The 27,997-nt window shown below is 44.9% G+C and overlaps 1 protein-coding gene across 1 annotated transcript in view; it reads left to right on the top strand.

Moving 5' to 3' along the window:
- Nucleotides 1-9,623, top strand: part of LOC126991102 (uncharacterized) — a 46,583-nt gene extending 36,960 nt beyond the window's left edge. Inside the window, exons 7-8 of the mRNA XM_050849798.1 lie at nt 6,926-7,006; nt 9,538-9,623. Coding sequence (XP_050705755.1) covers nt 6,926-7,006; nt 9,538-9,623 — 167 coding nt within the window. The remainder of the gene's footprint in view (nt 1-6,925; nt 7,007-9,537) is intronic.
- The last annotated feature ends 18,374 nt before the right edge of the window (nt 9,624-27,997 follow it).

Below are 27,997 nucleotides of genomic sequence, written 5' to 3' on the forward strand. Positions count from 1 at the left end.
CCTTCCTTTTCCCTTCCTTTCCTTCCTTCCTTCTCTTTCCTTTCCTTCCTTTCCTTCCCTTCCATTCCTCCTTTCCTTCCTTTCCTTCCTTTCATTCCATCCTTTCCTTTCCTTTCATTCTCTTTCCTTTCCTTCCTTTTTCCTTTTTCCTTCCCTTCCTTCCCTTCCTTCCATTCCTTTCCTTTCTTGCTTCCCTTCCTTTCCTTTTCTTCCTTTTCCTTCCTATCCTTCCTTTCCTTCCTTCTTCCTTCCTTTCTTTCCCTCCCTTTCCTTCCTTCCTTCCTTCCTTCTTTCCCTCCCTTTCCTTCCTTCCTTCTTTCCCTCCCTTTCCTTCCTTTTTTCCCTTCCTTCCTTCCTTTCATTCCTTCTTTCTTCCTACCTTTCTTTTCCTTTCCTTCCTTTCCTTTCCTTCCTTTCCTTCTCTTTCCTTCCCTTTCATTCCTTCCCTTTCCTTCCCTTCCCTTTCCTTCCTTTCCTTTCCTTCCTGTTCTTCCTTCTTTCCTTCCTTTCCTTCCTTCCTTTCCTTCATTTCCTTCCCTTCCCTTTCCTTCCTTTCCTTCTCCTTCCCTTTCCTTCCCTGCCTTCCTTTCCTTCCTTCCTTTCCTTCCCTGCCCTTCCTTCCTTCCTTTTTTTCCCTTCCCTTCCTTCCTTCCCTTTCCTTCCTTCCTTTCCTTCCCATCTCTTCCCTTCCTTTTCCTTCCCTTTCCTTCCTTCCCTTCCTTTCATTCCTTCCTTTCCTTTCCTTTCCTTCATTTCCTTTCCCTTCCTTTCCTTCCCCTTCCTTTCCACTTTCCTTCCTTTTCCTTCCTTTCCTTTCCTTCCTTTCCTTCCTTTCCTTCCTTCCTTTCCTTCCCTTTCCTCCCTTTCCTTTCCTTCCTTTCCTTCCTTCCTTCCTTTATTCCTCCTTCCTTCCCTTTCCTTCCCTTTCCTTCCTTTCCTTTCCTTCCCTTCCTTTCCTTTCCTTCCTTCCTTCCTTCCTTTCCTTTCCCTTCCTTTCCTTCCCTTCCTTTCCTCTCCTTCCCTTCCCTTTCCTTTCCTCCCCTTCCTTCCTTCCCTTCCTTCCCTTTCTTTCCTTTCCTTCCCTTCCTTCCCTTGTCCTTCCTTTCCTTCCCTGCCTTCCTTCTCTTCCCTTCCTCCCTTCCTTCCCTTTCCTTTCCTTCCTTCCTTTCCTTCCCTTCCTTTCCTTCCTTCCTTTCCTTCCTTTCCTTCCCTTCCTTTCCTTCCCTTTCTTCCTTCCTTCTTTCCTTCCCTTCCTTCCTTTCCTTTCCTTCCCCTTTTCCTTCCTTTCCTTCCTTTCCTTCCTTTCTTTTTCTTCCTTTCCTTCTTTCCTTTCCTTCCCTTTCCTTCCTTCCATTCCTTCCTTATCCTTCCCTTCCTTCCCTTCCCTTTCCTTCCTTGCCTTCCTTTCCTTCCTTCCTTCCTTTCCTTCCTTTCCTTCCTTCCCTTTCCTTCCTTTCCTTTCCTTCCTTCCTCCTTCCCTCTTCCCTTTCATTCCTTTCCTTTCCTTCCATTCTTCCCTTCCTTTCCTTCCCTCCTTCCTTCCTTTCCTTCCTTTCATTCCTTCCTTTCCTTCCTTTTCCTTCCCTTTCCTTCCTTTCCTTCCTTCTTTCCTTCCTTTCATTCCTTCCTTTCCCTTTCCTTCCTTCCTTCCCTTCCTTTCCTTCCTGCCCTTCCCTTTCCTTCCCTTTCCTTCCCTTTCCTTCTATTTTCCTTTCCTTCCCTTCCCTTCCTTTCCCTTCCTCTTTCCTTTCCTTCCTTCCTTTTCCCTTCCTTTCCTTCCTTTCCTTCCCTTTTTCCTTCCTCTCCTTCCTTTCCTTTCCTTCCTTCCCTTCCTTCCCTTCCTTCCCCTTCCTTTTCCTTCCTTTCCTTCCCTTCCCTTCCTTCCTTCTTTTCCTTCCCTGCCTTCCTTCATTCCTTCATTTTCCTTCCTTTCCTTCCTTCCCCTTTTCCTTCCTTCCTTTCCTTCCTTCCCTTCCTTCCATTCCTTCCTTTCCTTCCTTTCCTTCCTTTCCTTCTCTTACCTTACCTTCCTTTCCTTCCTTCCTTCCCTTCCTTCCTTCCCTTTCCTTCCTTCCTTTTCCTTCCTTCCTTCCTTCCTTCCCTTCCCTTTCCTTCCTTTTCCCTTCCTTCCTTTTTCCTTCTCCCATTACCTTCCTTTCCTTCCACCCCTTCCCTTCCTTCCTTTCCCTTCCTTTCCATTCCTTCCTTTCCTTCCTTTCCTTCCTTTCCTTCTCTTTCCTTCCTTTCCCTTTCCTTCTCTTCCTTCCTTCCTTTCCCTTCCTTCCTTTCCTTCCCTTTCCTTCCATTCCCTTTCCTTTTTCCTTCCTTGCCCTTCCTTCATTCCTTCCTTTTCCCTTTCCTTTCCTTCCTTCCTTACCTTCCTTTCCTTCCCTTCCTTCTTTTCCCTTCATTCCATTCCTTCCCTTCTCCTTCCTTCCTTTCCCTTTACTTCCCTTCCTTTCCTTCCTTCATTCCTTTCCTTTTCATTCCTTTCATTCCCTTCCTTCCTTTCCTTCTGGTTTCCCCTGCCCTTCCTTTCATTCCTTCCTTTCCATTCCTTTTGTTCACTTCCTTTCCTTCCCTGCCCTTCCCTTTCCTTTCCTTCCTTTCCCTCCTCTTCCTTCCTTTCCTTCCCTTCCTTCCTTCCTTCCTTTTCCTTCCTTCCTTTCCTTCCCTTCCTTTCATTCCTTTCCTTCCCTTCCTTTCCTTCCTTTTTCATTCCCTTTCCTTCCTTCTCCTTTCCTTCCCTTTCCTTTCCTTCCCCTTCCTTTTCATTCCTTTCCTTTCCTTCCTTTCCTTTCCTTCCCTTTTTTCCTTCCTTTTCTTTCCTTCCCTTTCCTTCCTGCCCTTCCTTCCATTCCCTTCCTTTCCTTCTTCCTTCCTTTCTTCCTTTCCTTCCCTGCTTCCTTTCCTTCCTTTCCTTCCTTGCCTTCCTCCTTCCTTTCTTCCTTTCCCCTCCTTCCTTTTTCCTTCCTTTCCTCTCTCCCTTTCCCTTCCTTCCCTTCCCTCCTTCCTGCCCATTCCCTTCCCCTCCTTTCCTCCCTCCCGTCCCCTCCTTCCGTCCCCCTCCTTTCCTTTCCTTTCCTCCCCTTCCTTTCCTCCTCCCCTTTCCTTCCTTCTCCCCTCCCCTGCTTTCCCCTCCCATCCCTCCCTCCCACGTCCCTCCCGTCACCTCCTTTCCCTTTCCTTTCCTTTCTCTCCTCCCCTCCCCTCCTCCCCTTTCCTTTTCCTCCTTTCCTTTCCCTCCCGTCCCCCCTCCTTTCTCCCTCCCCTTCCTCCCTTTCCTCCCCTTTCCTGCTTTCCTTTCCTCCCCCTCCGTCCCCTCCCTCCCCTCCCCTCACCTCACCTCGCTTTCCTTTCCCTTCCCTCCCCTTCCCTCCCATCCCTTTCCTTCCCTTTCCTTTCCTCCCCTCCCGTCCCTCCTTTCCTTTCCTTCCTATTCCCTTCCCATTTCCTCCTCGTCCCCTCCTTTCCTGCTTTCCTTTCCTTCCTTCCTTTTCCCTTCCTTTTTCCTTCCCTGTTCCTTTCCTTTCCCCTCCCTTCCTTTCCTCCCTCTCTCCTTCCCATCCTTCCTTTCCTTCCTTTCCTTCACCCTTCCCTTCCTGCCTTCCTTCCATTCCTTCCCACCCTTCCCCTTTCCTTCCTTTCCTTCTCTTACCTTACCTTCCCTTCCCTTCCATTCCCTTCACTTTTCCTTCCCTTTCCTTCCCTTTCATTCCCTTCCCTTTCCTTCCCTTTCCTTCCTTTCCTTTCCTTCCCTTCCTTTCCTTCCCTTTCCTTCCCTTCCTTTCCTTCCTGCTTCCTTCCATTCCCCTCATTCCCTTCCCTTTTCCTTCCTTTCCTTCCTTTCCTTTCCCTTCCTTCCCTTTCGCTTTCCACTTCCCTTCCCTTTCCTTCCTTTCCTTTCCCTTTCCTTCCCTTCCCCTTTCCTTCCCTTCCCCTCCTTTCTCTTCCCTTCCTTTTCCTTCCTTTCCTTACCCTTCCTTCTCGCTCTTTCCTTTCCTTCCCTTTCCTTTCCTTCCTTTTCCTTCCTGCCTTTCCTTCCTTCCCTTCCTTCCTTCCAGCTCCTTCCTTTCCTTTCCTTCTATTCCTTTTCCTTCCTTTCCTTCCTTTCATTCCTTCCTTTCCATTCCCTGCCCTTCCCTTCCTTTCCTTTCCCTTTCCTTCCCTTCCCTTTCCTTCCCTTTTCCTTCCCTTCCCTTTCCTTCCTTTCTTTCCCTGCCTCTTCCTTTCCTTCCTTTCCCTTCCCCTTTGCTCCTTCCCTGCCTTCCTTTCCTTCCTGCCTTCCCTTCTTCTGCCCTTCCTTCCTTCCACTTTCCTTCCCTTCTCTCTTCCTTTCCTTCCTGCCCTTCCTTTCATTCCTTCCTTCCTTTCCTTCCCTGCCCATTCCTTCCATTTCCTTCCTTTCCTTCTTCCTTCCCTTCCTTCATTCTTCCTTCCTTCTCCCTTCCTTTCCTTTTCCTTCCCATTTCCTTCTCTTCCTTCCTTTCCTTCCTTCCTTCCTTTTCCTTCCCTTCCTTTCTCTTCCTTTCGCTTCCTTTCATTCCCTTCCCTTTCCTTCCCTGCCCTTCCCTTTCATTACCTTCCCTTTCATTCCTTTCACCTTCTTCCTTTCCTTCCATTCTTTCCTTCCTTCCTTTCATTCCTTCCCTTCCTTCCATTTCCTTCCTTTCCTTCCTTTCCATTCCTTTTCCTTCCCCTGCCCTTCTCTTTTCCCTTCCTTTCCTTCCCTGCCCCTTCCTTCTTCATTCCCTTCCTTTCCTTCCTTCCCTTTCCCTTCCAATTCCCTACCTTCCTTTTCAGCTTCCTTCCTTCCTTCATTCCTGCCCTTCATCTTTCCTTCCTTTCCTTCCCTTCGCTTTCCTTCCCTTTCCTTCCTTTACTTATACCTTCCTTTCTTCTGCCTTTCCTTTCCTTTCCTTCCCTTCCTTCCCCTTTTCCTTCCATTTCATTTTTTCGCTTTCCTTCCTTGCCTTCCCTTCCTTTCCCTTCCTTTTCTTCCCTACCCTTCATCTTCCCTCTTCCCTGCCCTTCCCTTTCATTCCTTCCTTTCCTTCCCTCCTTCCTTCCCCTTTCCTTCCTTTCCTTCCTTCCTTTCCTTGTTTCCAGCCTTCCTTCCTTATACCTTCCCTTCCTTTCCTTCCCTCCCTTCCCTTTCATTCCCCTTTCCTTCTTTCCTTTCCTTTTCCTTCCTTTCATTCCCTGCCCTATCCTTCCCTTTCGCTTCTCCTTCCCTTCTCCTTCCTTTCCTCCATTTCCTGCTTCCTTCCCTTTCCTTCCTTCATTCCCTTCCTTCCTTCCCCTTTCCTTCCTTTCATTCTCTTTCCTTGCTTCCTTTCCTTCCCCTACCTCCTTCAGTACCTTTCCTTCCATCCTTCCTTTCATTCCCTGCCCTTCCCTTTCATTCCTTCCTTTCCTTCATTCATTTCCTTTCCTTCCTTTCCACTCAAGTTCCCTTCCTTTTCCTTCCATTCCCTTCCCTTCATCCTCTTCCTTCTCTTACCCTTTCCTTCCCTTTCTCCTTCCTCCTTCTCTGCCTTTCCTGCCCTTCCTTTTCCCTTCCTTCCATTTCCTTCCTTTCCCTTCTCTTCCTTTCCCTTCCTTTATCCTTTTCCTTCCTTTCCTTCCCTACCTTCCTTCCATTCCTTCCTTTCCCTTCCCTTTCCTTTCCTTGCTTCCTCTCTTACGTTACCTTCCTTTCCTTCCTTCCTTCATTCCCTTCCTTCCTACTACCTTTCATTCCTTCCTTCCTTCCCCTACTTCTCCTTTCCCTTCCCTTCCTTTCCTTATTTCCTTCCCTTTCCCTTACCTATTCCTTCCTTTCATACCTCTACCTTGCCCTTCCCTTTCCTTCCCTTCCTTCCCTGCCTTCCCCTGCTTTCCTTCCTTCCTTCCTTTCCCTTCCCTTTCCTTCCTTTCCATTCTCTTACCTCACCTTCTCCTTGTGACAGGCCTAGCATACTGGTCACTTTCCTCTTGGTCAGCAGTCAGGCTTTTACATGGTAGAGTATCTTAACCTTCAACCCCAAAGTGTAGTCATGTGACTCTGCTTCCTACCACCCATGACAAGTAGTAGTATAACAGCATTTTAAGTCGCAGGTAGTGTCATGTCAGTGGGTTAAGTCCATGTAGGCTTCCTAACCTTGGCTTTGCAAGCTTGGCTCCCTCTCAGGGCCTTGCCTCACCTGGACTCTAATCCCGCTGTTGTTGATGCGTTTTTCCCAGGCATTTGTATGAAAAAATTGACCCTACTGCCACAACTTATTGGAATTTATAATAATAATAATAATAATAATAATAATAATGATTGTAGGTTTATTGATGAAGAGAGTTATATCATGGCATGCAACATGTATAGTCCCTTGATATGAAGTGATGTCATGACATGCCTAAGTTGAACCTGTGACCAGCGTGTGAAAACACTCCTTACAGAGTTGGCCCAAAGGGTACACCACATAGCTAAGGCTAACTGGGTTAACAGAATCTCCTTCATCAGAACATAGTCATACTACACTGCACACACACACACACACACACACTTATATATGTAGTAGCCAACATATATATATATGTATATATATATATGTATATATATATATATATATATATACATATATATATACATATATATATATACATATATATATAAATATATATATATATATATATATAGATATATATATATATATATAGATAAATAGAGATATAAATAGATATATAGATATATATATAGATATATATAGAGATATAAATATATAGATATGAATATATTTATATATATACATATATATATATATATATATATATATATATATATATATATATATATATATATTTATTTATTTATTTATTTATTTTTTTTTTTACCGTGTTTTTTTGTACCTGTCTCCAAGTGGTAACCTATTTATGAAACCATTATTTGCAGGCTCAGCGATGTGGAACCAGCTGTGCCACCACCACCACCACCAGAGAGCCACTCACTGCCACATGAAGGAGGGAAAAGCAGGTATGTATGTGTGTGTGTGTGTGTGTGTGTGTGGTGTGTGTGTGTGTGTGTGTGTGTGTGTGTGTTGTGTGTGTTGGACTGTTAAAGCCCAACCTTAACAGGTCCTGTTGGCAGTAGAGGCAGGCTTTTCCAGTACTGGTATTGGCAGTTGCTGTGTGACACAATCAGAACACCAGTCTGTCTCTCATCAGTCTGGTGCTGTTGTAGAAAGTCCCAGTACTGTTGAGACCTGTGCACTGTACCTGGTACCTGCCAGACCAGCCCACCCCAGCTGGACCTGTGTGTTTCTCAACCTTCTTTAATGCTGCAGCATCACCTCGCCAGCGTGGACAAGCGTAACTTGCGGTGGTACTAAATCGCTGCAGCGAGGACAACGTAACGCCCGGTGGTGCTAAATCCTTGCGGCGAGAGAACCAGGCGTAACTTGCGGTGGTGCTACGTCCTTGCGTGGACCAGCGTAACTTTTGCGATGATGCTAAATCGCCGCAGCGAGACCAGCGTAACGCCGCGGTGACACTTCGTCGCCCCAGCGAGACCCGTAACACCGGTGGTGCTAAATCTGCCGCGTGGACCAGCGTAACTTGCCGGTGGTGCACAAATCACCCTTACCAGCGTGGACCAGCAACAACGCCGGTGGTGCTAAATCGCTTCTGGCGTGGACCAGCGCGTAACGCGGTGGTGCTAAATCCCTTCAGCGTGAGACACATGCGTAACACCGGTGGTTTGCTAAATCCCTTGCAGCGTGGACCAACGTAACTTTACTGGTGGTGCACAAATCCTTGCCGGTGGTGCTTAAATCGCTTGCAGCTGTCATGGACCAGCGACCAACTTGCCGGTGGTACTAAATCCTTGCGGCTGATGGACCAGCGTAAGCTTGCCGGTGGTTACTAAATCTTACGGGCGAGGACCAGCCCGTAACACCGGTGGTGCTAAATCGCACAGCGAGGACCAAGCGTAACTTGCCGGTGTAGTGCGCCAAATCCTTGCAGCGTGGACAATGCGCAACTTGCCGGTGGTGCTAGAAATCGCTTGCAGCCGTACGGACCAGCGTAACTTGCCGGTGGTGCTAAATCGCTTGCAGCGATGGACCAGGCGTAACTTGCCGGTGGTTGCAATCTTACAGGCGTGGACCAGCGTAACTTGCCGGTGGTGCTAAATCCTTGCAGCGTGGAACCAGCGTAACTTGGTGGTGCTAAATCCTTGCAGCGAGGACCAGCGTTAAACTTGCTGCGGTGGTACTAAACTCCTCACCGCTGTATGATTACGCAGTCGCCTCAAACTTCCCGCATAAGTGTTCCAACACTATTTCTCACCCCACAGCACTGCAATTGAGTGGTGTTTTCTGCACAAAATTTGGTGGAAAATCGCCAGCATATCGACCTGAAGCGGGCATGAAAAATCTGCTGGACGAGTAACTGGTGGATGTTTGTTGTCCAATATTGCAGCATTTTGCATAGCTTCCTCACGATTTTGACCGCTTATGGTTGTAGAAGATTTTGCATTTGGCCCATTGGTACTGCCCTGCCAGCACCCATCATCAAAGAGCTACTCGGTAATTGTACCTTGCCCAGTTGACGTCACGCTTTTTTTTTGCACAAATGTACGTCTTGACAGGCAACACCCCTGAAACGATACTGTACATTCACGAAGAGCTTTCATAACCAGATCTTATAGATCTTGGCCTATCACTCTTTCAATGTTTTTTTGTTTTTTAGCTGTGATGAATAGTTTTTTGAGATACTGAGGTTAAAGGCCCCCCTCCCTCAGCTGGGCTGCCTGGAGCCGCGCTGGGGGGTAGTCTCGCTGCGAGGGATTAGCAATGAAAGGGGTTGCTGCTGTAGGTATGATTCAGTGTTCAGAACACTGATCTCTAAATCTAAGGATTGGTTAAGTCTGTGCAAGCTTGAAGCCACAGCCAGCTTTGGTTCCTTGGGCCCATGTTAAGGTTTGGGACGTCAGTGTGGCAGGCAGTGATGAAACACTGCTGCCTTACAAATTTATTGAGTATTTTAATGCCCTCACTACCATGTGTTTATGCCAAAATAACACTGGCTGCCTGTTTTGCCTGCCCAAAACAAAGGAAATGTCAGCACCTGCCTGTAACATGCTCTAAGTACTGATGTCTGTGATTTTTTGAAAGTGTTACTTGTTGTGTTGGAAATGCTGCAAACCACAGGAAGAAAGTAATGTGTAGTCTCTGCAACATTTATCTCAGTCATCCCTTAATGGCTGACACAACAAATCAGACATAGCATTGTTGTCTTGCAAATTGAAACAAAACAGTTACTCTATTGGATGGTGACCAAAAGCTATTGGCACACCTGGTGACTTATAAACTGTATAACATTTGTTCTTCCTCAAGTCAAGTAATACTTAACATGCCAGTGTGTACAGCATGATACTACAGCCAAGGAATTACTGTTTTTTGTGCCAAGTATGGAAACAGATAGTGTTTACTTTTCGCAATGGGATAACAAACCATTAGTTAGGGCCTCAGTACACTTGTAATGGAGTGTGCTTGCACACCCCAGGACACACTCAGCCAGTGATGAGTCGTGAATGTTTCCCTCAACAGCTGAGGCCCTGGCCTTCAGGACTCCTGCCCGGCCCACTCTGAAGAAAGACACCAACAGGTCACTGCTGGCCGCACTCTCCACACTTTTATCTCCTCATCTATAGAAAGAAGTATTTCACTAGTAAATGATACCCATGGAAGGAAACTTAAGCACCCGAACTTGAAGATGAAGAGAAATGTCTGAGGCTGTGGTGAGGACTGTTTCAGGGACAGGCTGTTTGTAAGGAATTTTTGTAACTTACAGTACAGTATGTGTGGCCAGTGAGTCATGCTGCCCATCATTCTTCCTGGTGTTTCTTGCATGCACACACATCATCCTTTCCTTGGAAATGGCCAAACTGTCCCCATGAAGCTTTGGAGGTGATGAAAAAATTCTCAGGGTCAGCCTTTGTGCATCTTTGGGGAAATGCACCAATATGCCAATCCCCAGCTATAAACATTAGCAGGCCTGTGACCCATGCCTCCATGCTCCTGTGGTCATGGCCTGGCTTTTACTCCTTGCGCTCAGATTTGAATCCCGGCCTGGGCAGTCAGCGTGAATGTCACCCAGGTGTTCATCCTCCCTTTGGGGCTGGTGGATAACTGTGTGCCTGGTTAACCCTTAAAGCGGTGGCTTGTTTTGCCCTGCAGTCTGTCCTCCCACGTGGGCATATTCGGCAAAAACATACCTCTCTTCAACCTTTCATATCTTCACTTCTACTTACCTCACATGACTGAATAAAGTATCATTGTAAAGTACTTACCCTTAACTGTCCTTTGACGTTAAGTTGAAGACTATATAACCATTGCTGGAGTGAGTACGGAATATTGAAGGAGGATCACTGAAAGAACGTAACGTATTATAGACAGTTTCTATCCTAGTGGACTTCCTTCTATGATTTAGTAATAAAGAGCATAACTTTTCTACAGTGTTTGTGAAACACACCCAACCAAGCTTAACTTCCGGGCCTTCCCTTGGTGGGTGCTGTGGCCCCCATCTTGTGGATGAAATTCCCTGTAAGGTGATACGAGGTGGGTGTACATCTTGTCAAAGCTAACACAAGGCAGCACACACTGGCCAGTCAAGGCAGCATGGCTGGGTAGTGTTGGAAAGAAAACACATGCTTACTTCACCACAAACAAAGTAAATCTGACGGCGCACCAAGTCAAAAAATGCTTGTTGAATGTTGTCCACACTGCGCCTTGAGCCCAGGCACCAGCTGTGACCCACTGTTGTCCACACCCGCGCTGTAAGGGTTAAACTCAATGTCAGCAGGACTTTGCATTTCAACATCATTATTGAATATTAACCCATAAAGGCCGACAGTCTACCCCCCAAAGCCGCATCAATCGATTTAAAATCAGCTCTTGCAGAATGACCTGGAAGCAATTTTAGCTGTATATAGTATTCATTTAAATACATCAGCATGTGAAATATTTTTGGTTAGCTCACCCTGGTTGCTTCAGAATAATCGCTGGTAGTTGGAGATTGTGGTGGTGTGCAACCCTCCAAGCTGGGCTAGACTGCTGAGGTGTCAGACTCGGTCCGTTGTATGCCCAAGGCCTTTTCCCGGTCTATTATAGGCCTGTTTGTTTTGGACCCTCTGTGACAGTGGGGCAGTCACAGTGTGATTTTTTTTTCAGGCATGGGAGGACTGGCCGCCTCCCATTGGACCCCTGCATAACTGCCTACGCATGCATCATCTCCCGACATCATTGCAGCCTTTTGGTCCCCTTGGACGTTTAGGGGCGCGATGCAGAAGCAGCAGCCGTTGCTACAGCTGCTGCAGCACTCGTTGTTGGCGTGAGGTGGTCACTTTACTGGGGTCGGTCTATGGGACAGAGGTAGGGTGCGTGGGGGAGATGGTGATGGTCCGGGGCGACAGTGTAGACATAAGCCTACTCCTCAAGCCAAATTAGCAGCGCTACTAATGTTAGCGCAGTTATGATACGCGCGTAAAGTAGCTGTCCCATAATATAAGGGATCTATCGGCCTGTGGTGACGCCAGTCCCATATGGAGCCCTATCGGCCGGGACAGTTAAGTTGAGAGGGAAGTGACGGTGGAGGTTGTTTTGGAATGTATTGTTTGCTGCAGCACTGGACCACGGAAGGGAAGGTTGTTCAGCACTGGGAATGTGTCCTCAATGAATCAATTTGTTTACGCAAGTTTGGTGCCATTCTCTCTCTCTCTCTCTCTCTCTCTCTCTCTCTCTCTCTCTCTCTCTCTCTCTCTCTCTCTCTCTCTCTCTCTCTCGCTCTTCCACAGGGACCAGATTGCCTTTCTCCCATCAGAGCAGCCAGACTTCGGAAGGCTCCTCAACGAAGCAGTCGTGTCATCCGAGCAAAAACGAGTCACGGCCACGTCCCTCCACCCCGCCCGTGTAAATAGACGCCGTGCATCACAACAAACCCGTAACCGTGATCCCAAAGTACCACCACCTCTGTTACAAGCCTCTAGATAACTTAAAATCCTTAGTTTCAATCGCGTAACCCTAAAAACAAATTTGATGAACTGAGATGTCTTTGCTTTAACAGAAGGAATTTTGACATAATACTGCTATAACCGAAACATTTATCGACACCACAGATATTGATTTAGTTCCGAATACAGCATAGATGGCTACGAGACTCTTCAGCAAAGATCGTGTAAACCGTAGAGGCGGTGGCGTCGCCACTTTATGTCAAAAGCTATTTGACCCGCTGACAAAACACCGGAAACAGTAACGTTGAACATTTGTGCGTGCGAGTAAACATTGCAAAAGTCGAATTTAAATATATCTGTCACCTACAGACCTCCATAAGGCAATCACTCAATGACGACCTAACAAATGTACAGCGTCTTAAAGGCAGTCACTTAATAACAACGACTCACTGATATTGGAGACTTTATTGCTCCCCATATCGACTGGGCGACACTGTCCGGGTACAGAAGGCGGAGTCATAGAATGATCGAATTTCTGAAGAAGAAAATTATCTAAGCCATGAATGGTTTCTGAGCCAACTCGGCAAAATAACTATACTCGACCTTGTTATAACGACTAAAGATAACCTACTCAGTAATGTCACGGTAGGAGAACACCTCAGTTCTTTACGATCATAGAATTAGTGCGCGTCGACTTTAAGCTCAATCATCAGTGACTGAAAATAAAGTAAAATTGCCCAATTTCAAAAGGCTAACTTCGTGAAATCGACGAAAACTAACGAAATACAACTATCAGATGACCGGCAATGTAGAGGAAGCCTGGCTAAGCCTTAAAATCACTTACTCACTCAGCAGAACACATTTTTCCCCTTGATGCGAGAAGCGAATTAACACTAATAAAGCCCACCGTGGTTTAATAGCGAAATTAAACAATCAGTCAATGAGAGAAAATTGTTTCACAGGTTAAAAAGAAGCGAGGAGCAAAACTACGCCCGGGAAACGCATTAGATTTTTATATAGCCGATGATGAGCCGGAACGACGAGTAAAAAGACTAGTAGGTCAGGCAAAGCATAGATATGAAGAAATGTTGCAATGGCCTGTATAAATAATCCGACATCTTTCTTCAATTCGCACCGTACTTGAAAGGCGATCAAAGAATTGGGATTGGACCTTTAACAAACGGCGACGGTTGCACTGAAAGTGACGCTGACAGCTAACACATTGCAAACCTCTTAAACAATTACTTTTCCTCGGTGTTTTAATACTAGCCAGTCTTCCTCCCCACCACCACCAACACCAGTACTAATGTTATAAATCTCTCGAGTACATGCATTGCCTAATTTTGCAAATAACAACCGATATTGAAGTCCTTAAAAACTCTCCATTCACTTAAAACAAATAAAATCCGGACCCGACAAAGTATATCCTATAGCTTCTTAAGGGCCACAAAGAGCCGAGATACTATCACCACCTCACTGCCGTATTCAATATGTCGCCGCGACAAAGGCATCGTCCCCTTCGGATTGGAAAAGCGGCTAACATGACACCGATTTTTAGAAAGGAGACAAAAAAATGCAAGGTACCACCAAACCATTAGTCTAACTTCAGTTGGCAGGTAAACTACTCGAGAGCACTAATTAGAGATCACGAAATTGTGAGTTACCTTGAAGCCACTCATTAATTGAGGATTCACAACGAAGCTTCCGTGAACACAAAGATCATGCCTGTCAAACCTACTGACCTTTTACAATCTTTTGATCTCTTCTCAATTTATGACGTGACAAATCATTTGGACATGTAGTCCTATCTTGATTCAGAGAAAGCGTTTGATAAAGCCCCATCATCATACGTTACTTTATAAATTAAAAGCAAATAGGCATTGATGATCAAATGAAACCAATGGTCATCGCGAATTGGTTGAAGGCAACAGACAACAAAGTGAGTGATTGATGGATTTGACTCAAGTGGAGGCTCCGGTCAGCCGATAGTGGGGTCCCTCAGGGCTGAGTTCTTGTGCCCAGTGCTCTTCATTATTACATCAGCGACGTGGATCTTGGACTCAATAATCGCATTAAATGAAATCTGCAGACGACACAAAAGATTGGTAACTCGGTTTCTCACTGACGAAGAACAACAAAGCCTCCAAGAGGATTCTGCAAAATTCAACTCGGTCAGATAAATAGGGAGATGCCCTTAACGTGAACCAAGTGCCGGGTCCCCCTTCAAGTTGGAATAAAAAAATAAAGAAGTTCGATTACGAAATACGCGGCGATAAATACAAGCGTTCCAATGCGTTCCCAGGACCTCAGAGGGATTAAAATCGCGTCAGACCTCCAAATTCTCCATCAATGCATCGATACGCTGTAAAATCAAAGCGAAACGAATGGAGCTTCATTAAAAAACTTTTGTTCAAGAATAAAGATGTATCACTTCCGCTCCAACAATAGTTTAGTCAGACCCCGCCCTGTGTGCAGTCTGATTTGGTTTCCCCCACCATGAGACATTACTAAACACGAGAAAGTAATTTCGGCGTCAAAAAGGGCAACAAAGCGAATCCCTTCTTGCTGGCAAATCCTACGAAAGACTTTTCCACCCTTATATGTTCTCTCTTGAAAACGTCGCCTCCGAGAAAACTGATCCAGATGTTTTACAAATGCTTAATGGTTTTCACGAATGTGAACAGATCAACATTGGTATGATCGATGACACTTTGAAACGGCAAGGTGCCGCCAAGACAGTCGCCAAGACAGTCGCGAAGACCGTCATGAAGATCGTCGGCCAACTCCTTGGCAACTGTCGACCAGCTTGTCGGCCACCAGTTGACAGTCAAGACGACTGTCGGCCAATCAGCCGGCAGATTCGTGGTTGTTGTAGACATCATTTAAAAAATTGACCGTTGAGACTCGTCTTGAGATTAGTTGGCAGCATGTCGCAGACATTCTGCCAACAAGTTGGCCGAATGTCCCAAACAGTCGGCAACCATGGTAGCCGACACCAAGTCGCCAAAAAATTCTTGGAGTGTGGAATTGACTTGTCAAATGCAGAAGTCGCTGTGTTGTCGTGGCCAAGGGTCGGCACAGTGTGAACGGGGCTTTACAGAGATAGCCCGATGAGCAAGGTCGGTTTATGGGTAGCGTGCCACGTGCCCGTATAGCCGGAGTTGGCGTTGACGAACTATGCAGGTAATAGCCGTGAATCAGTCTCACGGAGTAGTCACCGGTTTGACAAGGTCATTCCAGCGATATCCCATGATTCTGCGTAGAGACTTATTACCAAAGGCATCAATCCACCTCCCCAAGTCCCCATTTAGTGTCCATGTCTCATAGCCATAGAGTAAGACAGGGAGCACAATGGACTTGAAGATCTGGATCTCTGTCCTTCTGCACAGGTATCAACAACGCCATATACTCGTGTTGAGCGATTCCATAACACCGTGGACCAGGCTAATCCGCCGTAAGACTTCCTGGCGAGACTTCGTTGTTCTGCAACAACTGCAACATCAACCGTGGTATTACACTGCTCAGTGTGCCAGGCAAGGTGCTCGCCCGCCTATTGCTGATGCAGATTTTCAGTCAGCTGCTGAAGCTGCAGAGACCTGGTTTCATGCCTGGTAAGTCGACAACTGACGGTATCCTAGCGCTTCGTGTACTGGTGGAGCGCCGACGTGAGTTTCGACAGGGGATGCTTGCAGCCTATGTCGATCTCAAGAAGGCGTTTGACTCAGTGCATCGCGGGGCACTCTGGGATCCTCTGCGACTCCGTGGGATTCCTGCGAGGACTATTGGTTTGCTGACTGGCCTGTATTCTGGGACAAAGTGCTGTTGTCCAGCTTCTTTTCCGTGAATGCGGGAGTGAGGCAGGGCTGTGTCGTTGCCCCATCGCTTTTCAACACTTGTGTGGACTGGGTACTACCATACTAGGCAGAGTTGTGTACCAGTCATTGTGGAGCATCCATTGGCAATACCAGGGTCACCGACCTTGTTTTTGCCGATGATGCAGTAATCCTGGCGGTGCCGCTGGAGGTTTTGGTGATGGCTCTCGAGGCACTGCACGAGGAGGCGAAGACCTTGGAACTTAAGGTCTCCTTGGACTAGACCAAGGTACAGGTGTTTGGAGGCTTGCTGGATGACACAGTACAGTCTGTTCATGCGTGTGGCGAGGACGTTGAGATCTCGAAAGATTTCACATACCTTGGTAGCGTAGTTCATAACAACGGTGAGTCTCGCCAGGAAGTTTTTCGGCGGATTGGTCTGGCCCACGGTGTTATGGACTCGCTGAGCATGAGTATATGGCATTGTCGATACCTGTGCAGAAGGACAAAGATCCAGATCTTCAAGTCCCTTGTGCTCCCTGTCTTACTCTATGGCTGTGAGACATGGACACTGAATAGTGACTTGGAGAGATGAAGGGATGCGTTTGAAAATAGACTGCCTAGGGCCCTTAGGCAAAATCATGATATATCACGGGAACGGCTGTGATAAACCGGCGATTACTCCATGAGACTGAATGGAGGCATATTACCTATATGATCGGTAATTTTCAGCGCTCCAACTCTACGGGCACGTGGCACGCTGCCCAGAAGCCGACCCTGAATAACAGTTGGGACTTGTTAATTTTGAATAGTGATGAGAATATAACTTCTCAGTTTCTGGGATTAACTTCAGCCGATTAAACACATCATCTTTTCTTAAAAATGCCGCCTCACGTAACCGTTTATGTTCACCGTCAGTTGAGGAAAGCTTTGTACATTTTTTCTTTTGACACACGATGCATCTGTCCTTCTGGCGCGGACTGCTTTCGCTGACGTTCAGATGAACCGCTGGAATTGAAGCTTCTTTAGTTCCATTATGAAGAAGATCCACAAAGAAAGGCGTTGGGTAGCCATCATCTGAGCTAAAATGTCGCCAAATGCAGCATATTAGGCCGAATGCAATCTCCCACAACATCAGACAGACTCCTAAAATCTAAATTTGAGATTTTAATTTGAACATTCAACTTTTGTATGTTTTTTCACAGTAACCTAAAATGTTCTCTTACCCAAAATGTCTGATTACATCAAAGAGTTATTTAAAGATGAGTATTTTACGGAGTTATTTGGTTCCGGTTGATTGATTGATTGACTGATAGTTTATTATTTGCAAAATGCTTATATAGGAGATTATTATATGACAATTTCATTTTTTTAAAATGGCCGCCAGAATAAGAAAATGTCAAAGAGTGAAATGTCTGCCAACAACTTATCATTCATTAGCTACTGTGAACCTATTTCTGCGAGTAAAACTGCGTGCTAACCATTTTTACGGATATGGCCTGGATCCTGGACTACCAGGTTGTTTCACAGCCATCCCGAGTGGAGGGGCAGGGGACGCCCACAGAGTTCGTGGCTTGAGCAGGTCGACGGATCCTGCCATAGAGGCAGCCGCGGGATGGAGGGGGCCGGCATGGAACTTGTCCGGAGGGACCCCAGGGGTGGCGTCGGAGGGTGGGCGGGCGATTGATTGATTAGGTTACCTCATTTTACTGTAACACACACACACACACACACACACACACACACACCATGTTGTATTGATATTTCTACAACAGAGAGTAACACACACACACACACACATACACACACACACACACACACACACACACACACACACACACACCGCTTCAGTGGCGTGTAGTTAGCTCTGTGCTGCCAGGCTTAGCTGCCGGCATGTGCAAGGGCGAGGCAGTTACTGTCCCCATGAGCAAGGAGGATCAAGGGGTGTGGTGTGTGAACCTCGCAGTACCCAGTGATTGATATAATCAGCTTGCCGGGTCAGGAAGCTTCTTAATATATATAATTGTTGGCGATGACGAACCCATATCGTGATCAGGCCGTGGTGAAACACACACACACACACACACACACACACACACACACACACACACACACACACACATCTGAGCCTCGTTGGAGTGGTGAGTGTTTAACTATTTTGCCCGATAATGTGTGTGTTTTGTTTCAGGTTATATTTTCAGAGGAGCGTCTCAGAGGAGCTCTTCATGGCATTTTTATTTTTTATTTATAGAAAATTAGCTACTAGGTAAAGTAATAAATCTGTTATAGATTGGTTTGGGGTGATTGGGTTCATTTGCAGATATCATTTGTATTTTACTGATATTTTTTTGAACGGAAAAAATGTACTGTTACCTATTATTACCTAGACAAGGTTCTCTGAGGTCACGTGGTGTCCTTCGTGGGATTGCACTTTTTTCTAAATCGCGTTCAGTTTCTTGAGGATAACTTACTAAAGCCGTGGGCTTGTCTCGCGCCAGGCTGTGTTCAAACGTGATAGATAATTAATAAAAGACACTGCGTCCCTCTGCCGATGTGGATTGTTTACATGGATGTGGAGTCAGGTCGTAACCTTAAAATTTTCTGGGTCAGGTCAGAAAATTTTTTATATCCGACTCACACTCGTGATAACCCAACGAGCCGGGTGAACGGGAGGTAGGCAGCATTCTGTTGCCTTTCTAAGATTACAGGATCCCTCTCCTTTTAAAAGAATTCACCCTCTCCTTCCAGACGCCTCCATCAAAATATTGCCAACCTCTCTCTCTCTCTCTCTCCTTTCAAACTTCTTTTACAGGAGCAGTACAGAAATTAGTTTATTATTTGTTTACCCATGAGCTGTTTCCTTTCCGTAACAAAAAAAAAAAACACTTCCTCCTTAGTCTCACTTTTCTCCATTTTTCTCATTCTTTCTTCCTATCTCATTCACCTTCCTCATTGGCCTCTCTGTTCTTAGTTATGGTAAAAGATCAAAGCAGTTTTCATCTAATTTTTAAGCGATGACAGCGATATTCACGCTTCCTCCATAACATACAGATGGTCTACACACTTCCCTCCCATGCAACATACAGATGGTTTCACACACTTCCCTCCATGCAACATAAGCAGATGGTTCACACACTTCCTCCCATAACATACAGATGGTCTCACATACACGCTTCCCTCCCGTATGTTCCTGGGTAACATACAGATGGTTCACACACTTCCTCTCCTGTAACATAAGCACAGATGGTTCACACACTTCCACTCCCGTAACATACAGATATGGTTCACACTTCTTCTTCTGTAACATACAGTATGGTTCACACACTTCCCTCCCATAACATACAGATGGTTTCACACACATTCCCTCCCACATAACATACAGATGGTTACACACACTTCCCTCCCCCTGAATACAAGCAGATGGTTCACACACTTCCTCCCATAACATAAGCACAGATGGTTCACACACTTCCCTCCCATAACATACAGATGGTTCACACACTTCCCTCCTGTAACATACAGATGGTTCACACACTTCCCTCCCATAACATACAGATGGTTCACACATTGTTCCCGTAACATACAGATGGTTCACACACTTCCCTCCCATAACATACAGATGGTTCACGCCCCCACTGTTCCTGCAACATACAGATGGTCACACACTTCCCTCTCCTGCATACAGATGGTTCACACATTGTTCCCATACAGATGGTTCACATTCTTCCCTGTAACATACAGATGTCTACACACTTCCTCCTGTACATACAGGATGGTCTACATTGTCTGCAACATACAGATGGCTCATACCTTGCACATGGCTCACATTCTTCCATAACATACAGATGGTTCACACACTTCCCTCCTGTGTTACAGATAGTTCACACATTGTTCCTGCAACATACTGTGAGATGGTTCCACACACTTCCCTCCTGTAACATTAAGCAGATGGTTCACACACTGTCCCTCCCGTAACATACTGCAGATGGTTCACACATTGTTCCTGCCATAACATACAGATGGTCTTCACACACTTCCACTCCTGTGTTTACATACAGATGGTTCACACATTGTCCTCCCGTAACATACCAGATGGTTCACACACATCCCTCCATGCACAACCAGAATGGTCTGGCCACCACACTTGTTCCATGCACATACCAGATGGTTCACACCTTCCTCCTGTAACATGTACAGATGGTTCTCACACACTTCCTCCTGTAACATACATGGGCTCTGGGCTACATTGTTCTCTGCAACATACAGATGGTTCACACATTGTTCCTCCACATACAGATGTACCTGGCTACATTCTTCCCAAGGTAACATAAGCAGATGGTCTACACATTGTTCCTGTAACATACAGATGGTTCACACACTTCCCTCCTGTAACATACAGATGGTTCACACATTGTTCCCCGTATTTCATACAGATGGTTTCACCCTATTCCTGTAACATACAGATGGTTCAAGCACATTGTTCCCCATGTAACATACAGATGGTTCACACACTTCTTCCCATAACATATACAGATATTCCACACACATTGTTCCCGTAACATACAGATGGTTCACACATTATTCCCATATTAGCATACAGATGGTTCACACATTGTTCTTCCGTAACATACAGATGGTTCACACACTTCACACTTCCTCCCATAACATACAGATGGTTCACACACTGTTCCGTAACATACAGATGGTTCACACATTGTTCCTGTAACATACAGATGGTCTCACACACACTTCTCCCCATAACATACAGAATGGTCTCACACATTGTTCCCCTGTAACATACAGATGGTTCACACACACTTTCCTCCGTAACATACAGATGGTTCTCACACTTCCGTCCCATAACATACAGATGGTTCACACATTGTTCCCGTAACATACAGATGGTTCACACATTCCTTTGTAACATACAGATGGTTCACACTTGTTCCTTAACATACAGATGGTTCACACTTCTCCCTTTAACATACAGATGGTTACACACATTGTTCCCATAACATACAGATGGTTCACACACTTCCTCCCACTGTAACATACTTCAGATGGTTCACACATTGTTCCTGTAACATACAGATGGGTTCCACACTTCCTTCCCATAACATACAGATGGTTCACACATTGTTCCTGTAACATACAGATGGTTCACACATTGTTCCCATAACATACAGATAGTTCACACATTCCCTCCTGGGTAACGCCACAGATGGTTCACACACACTTTCCTCCTGTAACATACAGATGGTTCACACACTTCCTCCCCGTAACATACAGATGGTTACACACTTCCTCCCATAACATACAGATGGTTACACACTTCCCTCATGTTTTGTAGGTGGATTCCATAACATACAGATGGTTCACACATTATTCCTGTAACATACAGATGGTTTCACACATTGTTCCTGTAACATACAGATGGATACACACACTTCCCTTCCTGTAACATACAGATGGTTCACACACTTCCCTTCCGTAACATACAGATGGTTCACACACTTCCTCCCTGCTGAATGTACACTTCCCTCCATAACATACAGATGGTTCACTGCCCTCCCTGTAACATGGTGATGGTTCACACATTGTTCCTGTAACATACCTGTAGATGGTTGGCACACACTTCCCTTCCTGTAACATACAGATGGTTCACATTGTTCCCATGTTCCTTATGAATGGTTTCCTTCCTCCTGCTGCTGAATGGTTTACCACTTCCTCCACAACACAGATGGTTCACACACTTCCTCCCCTTGTCTTCCACGGAATAGTTTCACACGCTTCCCTCCCTTTTGAATGGTCTGGTTCACACACTTCCCTCCCATAACATACAGATAGTTCTTACACATTGTTCTCGTAACATACAGATGGTTCACACATTGTTCCCTCTCCCTTAACATACAGATGGTTCACACATTGTTGCCCTCCTGTAACATACAGATGGATTGCATTGTTCCCTTAACATGAATGGTTTACACCTTCCTCCCACTGCCTTGAATTCACACATTGTTCCCTCCCATAACACAGATGGTTCACATTGTCCCTCCCATAACATACAGATGGTTCCTTTTACATATTCCCTCCCTTTTCCTTACAGATGGTTCACACATTCTTCCATGGGTAACATACAGATGGTTCAAGCACACTTGTTCCCTGTCATACAGATGGTTCACATACTACCCTGTAACATGTGGATGGTTCTCATACTTCCCTAATATACAGATGGTTCACATTGTTCGTAACGCTTTAGTGCACATACTTGCCCATGTACAGATGGTTCACACATTGTTCCTGCAACATACAGATGGATTTCCACGCATATTGTTTAGCACATACAGATGGTTCACACATTGTTCCTCCATAACATAGGTGATTCCACATTGTTCCATATTTTATAGATGGTTCAGATATGATTTCAGCATACACATGGTTCCCATGTTTTCTCCCTTAAGATGGTTCACACATTCTACTTTCCTGTAACATACAGATGGTTCCACATTGTTTCCTCCTGCACATACAGATGGTTCACTGTTGTTCCCGAATGGTGACACACAATATTTCCATGTGCTGAATGGACATTGTTCCTGTAACATACAGATGGTTCATACATATTGTCTTCCTGTAACATACAGATGGTTCACATTGTTCCCGTAACATACAGATGGTTCACACATTGTTCCTGTACATACAGATGGTTCACACACTCGCTAACCTTATACAAGATGTTCTTCCCGTGACACTGGATGGTTCCTGGCTCTTCCTGTAACATACAGATGGTTCACACATTCTTCCCGTAACATACAGATGGTTCACACACTTCCCCCCCGTAACATACAGATGGTTCACACATTCTTTCCCGTAACATACCAGATGGTTCACACATTCTTCCCGTAACATACAGATGGTTCACATTCTTCCTGTAACATACAGATGGTTCACTCATTCTTCCCGTAACATACAGATGGTTCACACATTCTTCCCCCTGCTGGATGGTTCTGTGTTCCTTAACACCTTTGGATGGTTCCTCCCTCCGTAACATACAGATGGTTCACATTCTTCCCGTGACCTGTCGTTCACATTGTTCCCGTAACATACAGATGGTTCACACATTCTTCCCGTAACATAAAGATGGTTCACACTTCCCCCATGTTACTACAGATGGTTCACATTCTTCCTGTAACATACAGATGGTTCACACATTCTTCCCATGTATACATGCTGGTGATGGTTCCACACATTCTTCCTGTAACATACAGATGGTTCACATTCTTGTAACTGCTGAGTAGTTCCTGTAACATACAGATGGTTCACACATTCTTCCCCGTAACATACAGATGGTTCACACATTCTTCCATGTAACATACAGATTGGTTCACACATTCTTCCCATAACATACAGATGGTTCACATCATTCTTCCACCAATAACAACCACAGATGGTTCACACATTGTTCCCGTAACATACAGATGGTTCACATTGTTCCCCGTAACATACAGATGGTTCACACATTCTTCCTGTAACATACAGATGGTTTCACACATTGTTCCCGTAACATACAGATGGTTCACACATTGTTCCCGTAACATACAGATGGTTCACACATTCTTTCCATGTACATACAGATGGTTCACATTCTTCCCGTAACATACAGATGGTTTCACACATTCTTGTAACATACAGATGGTTCACACATTCTTCCCGTATTGCATTACACAGATGGTTCACACATTCTTCCTGTACATACAGATGGTTCACACTTCCCCCGTAACATACAGATGGTTCCTTCCCCCATAACATTGAATGGTTCCTGTAACATACAGATGGTTCACGCTAACTTCCATGTTGGCAGATGAATTCACATTCTTCCTGTAACATACAGATGGTTCACACATTGTTCCCGTAACATACAGATGGTTCACACATTTCCCGTAACATACAGATGGTTCACACATTCTTCCGTAACATACAGATGGTTCACACATTCTTCCCTTAACATACAGATGGTTCACACTCTTCCCTTAACATACAGATGGTTCACACTCTTCCCTTAACATACAGATGGTTCACACTCTTTCCTTAACATACAGATGATTCACACATTCTTCCCTTAACATACAGATGGTTCACATTGTTCCCGTAACATACAGATGGTTCACACATTGTTCCCGTAACATACAGATGGTTCACACATTCTTCCCGTAACATACAGATGGTTCACACATTGTTCCCGTAACATACAGATGGTTCACACATTCTTCCCGTAACATACAGATGGTTCACACATTCTTCCCGTAACATACAGATGGTTCACACATTCTTCCCGTAACATACAGATGGTTCACACATTCTTCCCGTAACATACAGATGGTTCACGCATTCTTCCCGTAACATACAGATGGTTCACATTCTTCCATGACATACAGATGGTTCACATATTGTTCCTGTAACATACAGATGGTTCACACATTCTTCCCGTAACATACAGATGGTTCACACATTCTTCCCGTAACATACAGATGGTTCACACATTCTTCCCGTAACATACAGATGGTTCACACATCCTTCCCTTCACAGGCAAGGCGGGCTGTAAGCAACAGGCAGTGACGGGAATAGAGTGAATGAATGTGCATTGGAACCACAGCAAGAATGGTCGAATGAGACAACAGAATCACAACAAGAATGAGGGAGGGAATGAGATACCAGGAGCTGAACCACCACAGCAAGAATTATATACAGACCTTACTCTAGTGAAATCCATGTAGTAGTGGTAGTAATAGCAGCAGTAGTGCTAGTAGTAATAATAATAATAGTAGTAGTAGTAGTAGTAGTAGTAGTAGTAGTAGTAGTAGTAGTAGGTGTTGTTGTTGTTGTTGTAGTTGTAGTTGTAATAGTAGTAGTAGTAGTAGTAGTAGTTGTTGAAGTAGTAGTAGTAGTAGTTGTTGTTGTAGTTGTAATAGTAGTAGTAGTAGTAGTAGTAGTAGTTGTAGTAGTTGTTGTTGTTGTAGTTGTAGTTGTAATAGTAGTAGTAGTAGTAGTAGTAGTAGTAGTAGTAGTTGTTGTTGTTGTAGTTGTAGTTGTATTAGTAGTAGTTGAAGTAGTAGCTGGTGTGAAGTAGTAGTAATGTTTGCAGGCTTCCTCCTCCTCCTCTTCCTCCTCCTCCTCCCTCCTCCTCCTCCTCTTTTACTATATCTTCTCTCTCATTCTCCGTGTTTTTCCTCCTTCCTAATATATATTTTCTTCTCCTCTTCTTCTTTTTCTTCTTCTTCTACTTATTTTTCTTCCTATATTACTTTGCCATTTATTTCTTCTTTCCTTTATTTTTCTTCTTTTCTAATATATGTCATTCTTTTTCCGTCTTCCTCCTCCTCCTCCTTCTTTACCGCTTCCCCTCCCTCTCCTCTTCCTATAGGATTCATTTTTCTCTCATTTATCTCTCTTTCCTTTCTACTTTTTCCTCCTCCTCCTCCTCCTCCTTCCTTTTTCCTTTCTTACTTTTCTTCCTTTGCTCCTTCTCCTCCTCATCCTTCTTTGACCCCTCCTCTTCCTCTCCTGTCTTTTTCCTTTCTACTTCTCCTCTTCCTTCCTCTCTCCCCCTTTTTGCCTTTTCTTCCTTTATTCTCAAGCTTATTATTTCTTCTTCTCATTTTTTATATATAATTTTCCTTTTCTCCGTTTTTCCTCCTCCTCTTCCTTTTTTTTCTATATCTCCATCGTTAGTTTTCTTCCTTCGTTTCTCCTCCTACTTGTCCTCCTCCTCCTCCTCCTCTTCTCCTCTTGTAATCTTATGTCTTTCTTATACTTCTCTTCCTCCTCCTCCTCCTTGTTTTCTCTATTTCCTTCCTTAATTTTATCCTTCGTTTCTTCTCCTACTTGTCCTCCTCCTCCTCTTCTCCTCTTGTAATTTTATGTCTTTCTTATACTTCTCTTCCTCCTCCTCCTCCTTGTTTTCTCTATTTCCTTCCTTAATTTTATCCTTCGTTTCTTCTCCTACTTTTCCTCCTCCTCCTCCTCCTCCTCCTCTTCTAAACTTATGTCTTTCTTATACTTCTCTCTTCCTCCTCCTTCTCCTCCTCTTCCTTGTTTTCTCTATTTCCATCATTTATTTTCGTCCGTCATTTCTCCTCTTACGGATCCTCCTCTAGCTATAATTTTCTTCCTCTGTTCCTCCTCCTCTTCTAAACTTACGTCTTTCTTATATTTCTCTTTTCACAGTTTTCACTACACCTCCTTTTCTGTTCCTCCTCCTCCTCCTCTTTTTTATTTTCTATGTTTTTTTCCTTTGTTCCTCTCATACAAATCCTCATCTATAATATTTTTCCTTAGTTCCTCCTCCTCCTATTTTTCCTCTTCTAAATCTTCCCTTCTCCTTCCCCTATAATTTGCATGCAAGAGAAAGTATATTAAGGTATGGGTGTATATTGAAGATGCATTAGTTTTGTCATTCTTGTGTATTTCCATGACAGATAATACCAATAACAATAATAATAATGTTTCACTAGTCTCGTACGTGCACTGAGGGAACCCAGGCCTTCAGGGTACAAGCCAGGGCAGCAAGCGAACTCAACCATCGTGCCAGGGGCCAATTCTGCGGCACTACACCTGACGTGCCAGCCTAACAGTGTGGACATTGAGGGAATGATGACAGATAATGAGACTAATGCACTTGTTCAATACACTCCTTTACTTTCATTTACACTTTCTTCTGCTTCCATATTATACAGGAGGAGGAGGAAGGGGATCTGGAGGAGGATAAGTAGGAGGAGGAGGAAGAGGAGGAGCTCATAAGGGACTCAGTTGATGTGCTGCCCCAACTTTTATTGCAAGGGTCCGGGTCCATCCCCAGCACTGTGAGGTACACACTTTGAGATTTTAAACCGTTATTGCCTCGTCACTGATGCTTCACGAATTCAAATATACAAGAAAAAGATGAGTGGCAAGCACAACACTCTCCCTCTCTCTCTCTCAGGGGCCTAGACTCAAGCCATTTTTTTCTATCATTTATTTATTTACTTAATACTAATACAAATTTAATCTCTTCACCAAAGTCTGAGTTGGGAAAAGGAATCTCTCTCTCTCTCTCTCTCTCATGGAAATACTAATATATTTTGATTTGATGTAAGGGATATGTGTCGTAAGCTTGAAATGCTCTCATTCCTGATGCACCAATTTTAAAGCTTCCCACAGCAGTTTATGTCACTGTTTGGCTGCCCTGGGATCTGTCACTGTCTGGCTGGCACCAAGACGATGCTGTCACCGTTAACCCCTTGACTGCGGATTTCCTATAAGGAGACCTCACCAAGCAACAGGAATGGAACAAAAAGTGGCTGCTACAATCCAATGAAGAAAAATGTAAAGTACTGCACCTTGGGAGGGGATATCCAGCATACCAATGCCACATGGGAAGCCACATGGGAAACACTCCACTATCCACCACAGAGGCAGAGAAAGACCTGGGAGTATATGTTATCAGGCTACTAGTGAAAGCCAAATCTGTGCCAATCGCAGCGGACGTGTTAGCAGCGCACTGATTAGGGTGGGTGTCTGCAGCCAGGCATGGGCGGCAGATTGACCTCATGTGTGGACGTGGGAAATTTGTCCACATTGGGTCAAATCTGGCGCCCAAGCCTGGCTGCACACACCTGATCACTGACCTCCAGTGAGTGGCACGTTAGGAGCAGCCTGATAGTGACAGTGCAATGCTGAGTGACATAAATCTCTCTCTCTCTCTCTCTCTCTCTCTCTCTCTCTCTCAGCCACAGGCCCCACAGGATGTCACCCCACAGTATGTTTACAAACCCCACAGACACATGATCCCCTGACACAAATAATTCTCTCTCTCTCTCTCTCTCTCTCTCTCTCTCTCTCTCTCTCTCAGCCACAGGCCCCACAGTATGTTTACAAACCCCACAGACACAAGACCCTCCGACACATAAATAATCTCTCTCTCTCTCTCTCTCTCTCTCTCTCTTGCATTAATGTAAACACAATGTAAGTTAACTGAATAAATATGGAGATACAGAAAGTCTTGTTTGAATGGAGCCGGCACAGAGGAGAGAGAAATATGATGTAAAAATAAGAGAAAAGAAGAAATTTGGAATATATTAGAAGCATGCAGAGGACCTGATACTACTATTACTACTACTTCTACAAATACCACTATATTACACAACGGCTGGAAGTGGTGAATGATGAG

This window comes from Eriocheir sinensis, unplaced genomic scaffold (assembly GCF_024679095.1).
Source record: "Eriocheir sinensis breed Jianghai 21 unplaced genomic scaffold, ASM2467909v1 Scaffold24, whole genome shotgun sequence".
Classification (NCBI taxonomy): Eukaryota; Metazoa; Arthropoda; class Malacostraca; order Decapoda; family Varunidae; genus Eriocheir; species Eriocheir sinensis.